Here is a 6,064-nt window from a genome sequence, read left to right as displayed (position 1 = left end):
AAGATGAAAAATTGTTGATGAGACTATTGTAGTACTTCAACGCTTACAGAAATTATTGGATTCCTGGCACATGAACAATGAACAATGGAGTCCTTTGGGACTATTTTTAGGACTTATGGAGATGTATAATTCTGTATGTTGATTCATGTTATGAAAAATTGTTTACTTCAAACTTACAGGAATTACTGAATTCCTGGCACATGAATTAATGGGCAATGGTTCCTTTTGGACTATTTCTAGGACTTATGGACATGTGTAAATTCTTCATGTTGATTTATGTTATTTGTTAACATTACTACTAGCCTGTGTTATATTGCTATGTGCTTATGTAACTATGTATAATGCCTCCCCAAAAAAGAATTTGGTCACACTTTGTGTGACCAAATGGGAGGCATTACACATAATTAATTTACACATAATTACATAATTATGAAATCATTTGATTTTCTATTTTCCTTTGGTGTTTTCATCTCCCTGAGATGTCAGGGAGGGCTGACCACCTTCTTTTTATGGTGTTTTCACTCCTTTTTGAGCAGTCAGGGAAGGCGTGATCACCTTTTTGGGGTTCTCACCTTCTTGAGAAGTCAGGGAGGTCATGACTACCTATGTTCTAAATCAAAAGAAAAGGGGAGATGTTGGAATCTTTACAAACTGTTAAGCCATTAGAGTTGATAGAGACAATAATTATCTAATTTGGCATGGTTCAATGATTGATTTGATCTTGGAAGGAGATGTTTTGGGCCGGAACTTGAAACAAGGTACTAAGTACAACTGATAGACAATAATGCTTGTGTTCACACCTTCCCTTGAAGTTCTTAGGGCCAGAGAGCACTCTGGGAGATAACCCAGACTCCCATTCTCTCCAGAAGGGGGAGTTAACCTTTGGGAGATCATATATATACAGGAAGCTCTTGGAGCTTGGGAGAATTTCTCCAGAATATTGACTGGGGTCAGAGAGGAGCACTCTGGGAGGAAGCCCACAAGCCCTATCTTTGAGGCAAGAGAGATTCATTGCATCTTCCAACTTGGTGCTGGCGGGAGGCAGAAGAAAGCAGAGGCAGAAGCCAAGGACAAAGCTGCAAGAGCTCTTTGAACCAAGCAAAGAGATAGGTCTGAGCTAACAGGGCTATATTAAAGGACACAATAAAAGATCTGAACTTTTATCAGCTGGTCGCCTCCAGAAAACTTTCCCAAGAAACTAACTCTCTCCCAGAGAGAACTCTTATTATTTTGAAAAAGAGAAAAACACCAACACAGTACAACGACTTGCTCCAATACTGTTGTATTGAGTCCAAAAGACAAAAAATTTAGCAGGAAATTAATACACGAATAGACAAATAATATTACTGATATTTATAGTGAGATTTAAAGTTTGTCAACATTTTTTCATGTGTTTCATCAGTTGATCCCCAGGCAATCTTTTGAATCTTTTATTTTTTTCTTATTTTGCTGATAAAGAAACTTAGGCTGTGAAAAGTTGTTTGCCAATGTCAATTAGTTACTGGATATCAGAGATAGGATTTGTGATGAAATGTCAGCACTCCTTCTATTATATTATCCTCCTTTTAAACAACAAAAACCTTAAAGACTAAACTATTCCTCAAATAACATTTAACTCTTCAAAAATTGATTCTTCTTCATACTATCTATATTACCTTGGGCAAATACTTAACTTCTTAATAAAATGAAAGTTTTAATCTATATGAAATCTAAAGTCCCTTCTATTTCCAAATTTATGATCTCACTTTTAAAAAGCATCATCTCCAATTTTTTGTTCTTGAACCTTAATAACAGTAAAAAAAAAAAAAAAAAAAAAAAAACTTTGCTCCAATATGTTGTTTAATTACATTGCTCAGTCACGTCAACTCTTCTTGACCCCATTTGGAGTTTTGTTGGCAAAATACTGAAGTGGTTTGCCATTTCCTTCTACAGCTCATTTTACAAATCAGGAAACAGAAAAACTAAGTTAAGTGATTGGACCAGGATCTCATAGCTAGGAAGTGTCTGAGGCTGGATTTCAAATTCAATCTTATTAACTCCAGGCCTGGAGAATCTGTCCACTGTGCCACTTAGTTGTACTACCTACAAATGGATCCTTTCCTAATTTTCCTAGAAATTTGTACATTTCCTCACATAAGCATTCTATTTTCATTTTGTATGTATGTTGTATGTGAATATGTACATATAAAAATTTATATATGTGGATATGCATTTTGTTTCATTTCTGTTGGAAATGTTTCTCATCCAAACTTCTATTACCTATGATGGCTGAAGAGAACAGAGAAAAAGTAAAATTAATTGCTTTCTGAGAAATGGAAATTTACTTTATCACATTTATCAAACAGATAAAGGAATTAAAATAAGTCATTTATGATCAGAATAAGTTACCTGACAAGGTTACAGAAATCATCTAAAAAGGAAGTTTAGGTGAAAAACTTCTATATAAATGAAAGAAACAAATTGCATATCCACATAAATAAATATATATAGAGAGACACATATTCATATACACCACATGTACAAAATGAATACAGGATGCTTTTGTGAGGGAAGCCACAAATTGGTAGGAAAATTAGGAAAGGATTCATGTAGAAAGTGACATTCAAAATGAGTTAAAGGAAACCAGGGATTATGAGTTTGGGATGAACATAGAATGCATTCCAGTAAGCTTAAATAGGCAATGCAAATCACCAAGATGAAAATGAAATGCCATTTATGGAAGGCAAGTGGTCATTTTGATTAATTCATATTGTGGAAAGAGGTACAACATTTAAATAAACTGGAAACCAAAAAAGGGCCCAGAGTAGAAGGAGTCTTAAGTGACAAACATATTTTCAAAATTTGGTGTCTTCCAACCCTTCCAATTAGCTTCTCATACTAAAAGTCATTGTACAAAAAATTAAAATGTCTTTTCTATCCTGGGAGTTCCATCATTTTAACAAGGAAAGGATACCTCCTTCAGGAAAAGTGAATAAGTCAAATCAATTTACTTCAATATATTACATATTATAGTTTTTATAAGAACTTTTCCTACTTTTTTTCCTACTTAATTTGCTAAGGAAGAGAGAAAGGAAGAGACTGTGTAATATCTACGTCATTTGGACATTTTATTACTATTTTTCTGGAATCCTAATTTCATGTGTTGCCTCCTGTTTACAAATGAAAAATCTAAAGTACACAAATGTTAAGGGCCTTGACTAAAATTGATGTAGAAAGAACACCCAGGACTAAAACCTTAATCTTCTTACTCTAAACTCTAAACTGTTACTCTTTCCACTTCATCTTTAATCCCAAGAAAGTATGGCCTACTGTTAAAAAGTTGGGCAATAGAGAACAATAAGAAAAAAATTTGGGTAAAGATTCCATCCTTAGATAATTGCAATTAATTAAAGCAAAAAATGAACCTTAGGCCATTGAATTTAAATCACATTATGAAAACATTGCTCCTGTTCTGGAAAACATTCTTCTCCTCAAGGTTTTCCTCATTGCAGTCTGAACATCTTTATTCCTCAAACTATAAATGAGAGGATTTAGCATGGGCCCCACATTTGTGTAAAAAATTGAAGCTATTTTGCCCTGGTCTACAGACCCTGATGAAGAGGGTTGGAGATACATGAATGAAGCTGACCCAAAGAAAAGAGTAATCACAATTATGTGGGAGCTGCAGGTGCTGAAGGCTTTGGACCTGCCCTCAGTGGAGCTCATGCTCAGGATACTGGCCAGAATAAGAGCATAAGATGTAAAGATAGTGACACTAGGTACTATAATGTTAGTGCCCACAACAATGAAAACTACCAGCTCATTGACATAGGTGCTGGTGCAGGAGAGCTGGAGGAGGGGGAGGATGTCACACATATAATGGTTTATGATGTGGGCATCACAGAAGACCAGTCTCAGCATGCATCCAGTGTGAGCCATGGCACCAGCAAACCCCATTGCAAATGCTCCACCCAATAACCAAGAGCAGACCTGACTGGACATAGTGACATTATACAGCAATGGATTACAGATGGCAACATAACGATCATAAGCCATTATTGTCAACACATAGCATTCAGAAATAACAAAAAAAGAGTAGAAATAGAGCTGAGCCATACATCCTGGATAAGAGATGACGTTTTGCTTTAGGACAAAATTCATCAACATTTTGGGAGTAAAGACAGAGGAGTAGCAGAGATCTATGAAAGATAAGTTGAAAAGGAAATAATACATAGGAGTGTGAAGCTGAGAATTCATTCTGATTAAAATGATCAATCCTAAGTTTCCCATTATCGTGATTACATAGGTCCCCAAAAACAAGAAAAATAGGGGTAACTGGAGCTCTGGTTGATCTGTTAAGCCTGCAAGGATGAACTCAGTGACTGAAGAGGCATTTTCCAAAACCATTTTCGTCTTGAGGGACCTATGAGAAGAGAAAAATTATACTAGAAACAAAAAAAAAAGCAAAATGAACCTTCCTCCTCAATTATGAAAAAGAAGCAATTTTAGAAGTCTCTAGAAACCATCATCATGATTTTCTCTGGGCTTTGTCTCTGTCATCTCCAAGATACCTAGAAATTTTGACTGGACTGACTGACACCCTCCAAGAGCTAACCAATTGCAGAAAACTGTTGCCAACTTTCCCTGCATATGAACAGTTGAAGTCTCTCATACTGCAAAGTAAAAAGAAATCAGGAAAATACCAGTTGGTTCTTCCATGCTGCACAACATTCCCTTTGCTTGTCACCTCAGGTAAAAATTTTAACTACTGTCTTCATTTAAGAGTTTAAGTAATACTTCAAAGAGGTTCCACAAATACTTATGGTCAACAAATGCCTATATTATTATTTTCTTTAATTATGTTAATCATTAGAATATCATTTCTAATGTTATTAGTAATAAAAAATAACGCTACTATTGACACAGGACTAATTATGTGTCAGACATTGTCCCAAATCTTTTCCAAATATTTAATAATTTGATCCTCACAACACTTGGAAGTAGATATCATTATTATGTATAGGTTATAATTGAGGAAATTGAGACAAATAGATATTCAGTGAAATTACTCACGGTCACACAGCTAATAACTGCCTAAACTGTATCTGAACTCTTATCTTTCTGACTCAGATCCCAGTGTTCTATTTGCTGTGCCCCCAAAATTTCTGCAGACTGAATCCAGCATCTCTCTTGTTGATTATAGGGTCCCTTTAAGGAGGAAAGGGACTAATAGTAACAAGGGCCCCATTTTCTTTGTATATTCTCTTTTCTATCCTCACTTAGTCTATACCAAAAAACTAAATATGGGTCAGTGACACAGATTAGGGACATGATTTTATGGAATCTTGGCATCTCCTGGTAGGCAAGACAGGGAAGATAAAATAGTATTAAAAATCAAAATATGCTACATACCCACTCTTCTGTCTAGAAACTTGACTGTTGGTACTTAATCATTTTCCTTCCTGAAGGAGAAATGCCTCTGATAAGGATGATCAGAAATTCTCTATCTGAGACACTGATATTGACTTTTCTACTGAGGCAATCAAAATAATACACTCTAGCCTCTAAACTGACTAGAAGATATTTTGAGCCATAAAGATTACAAATGTTACTGTGACTTCATCTGGAGAATCTGCTCCAACTACAGGGGAGGAAACAATACTTAGATATCACCAGAGACAACAGGTGACAGTAAACTGTAGGTTTTATTTTAGATATGAAAATCTCATGGACCCAATTGGGAAAGGAACTAGTGAGTATTCTCCCTAAGGAGACTCCTCAGGAAGAAGGAATTACAAAGCCCATGTTTATACACTATACCATAGTGTGTATTTTTTTTCCCTTTGGAGATTTAATCTTCTATTCACACAAGGGATTGTTGATTTTCAGAGACTTCTCTGTTTCTTTCCACATTTTTTTTTTGTAACCTTGGTTCTGAGAATTTCTTTCTTTAACAATATCTTAAGCAAACATCACCTCTCAGACTCTTCTACATGACTCAAAGAATAAAGAAAGAGTATACAATCAGAGGATAAAGGACCCTAACTGAGCTCTCAAGAGCATACATGGAAGCTTAAGAAATCTA

The 6,064-nt window shown here is 35.4% G+C and overlaps 1 protein-coding gene across 1 annotated transcript; it reads right to left on the bottom strand.

Annotated features, from left to right (window-relative positions):
* Positions 1 to 3,401: 3,401 nt before the first annotated feature.
* Positions 3,402 to 4,392, bottom strand: LOC100918717 (olfactory receptor 8B3-like). Its single transcript, XM_003764373.3, has one exon. It carries the CDS (start codon positions 4,384 to 4,386, stop codon positions 3,430 to 3,432), a length of 957 nt encoding a protein of 318 aa, XP_003764421.1. The 5' UTR covers positions 4,387 to 4,392; the 3' UTR covers positions 3,402 to 3,429.
* Between the last annotated feature and the right edge of the window lie 1,672 nt (positions 4,393 to 6,064).

This window comes from Sarcophilus harrisii, chromosome 3 (assembly GCF_902635505.1).
Source record: "Sarcophilus harrisii chromosome 3, mSarHar1.11, whole genome shotgun sequence".
NCBI classification, from domain to species: domain Eukaryota; kingdom Metazoa; phylum Chordata; class Mammalia; order Dasyuromorphia; family Dasyuridae; genus Sarcophilus; species Sarcophilus harrisii.
This window is presented reverse-complemented; position numbering and strand designations above follow the sequence as displayed.

Excerpts from the sequence above, each read along its gene's own strand:
- LOC100918717 (XM_003764373.3), bottom strand. The coding sequence starts at position 4,386 with ATGGTTTTGGAAAATGCCTCTTCAGTCACTGAGTTCATCCTTGCAGGC.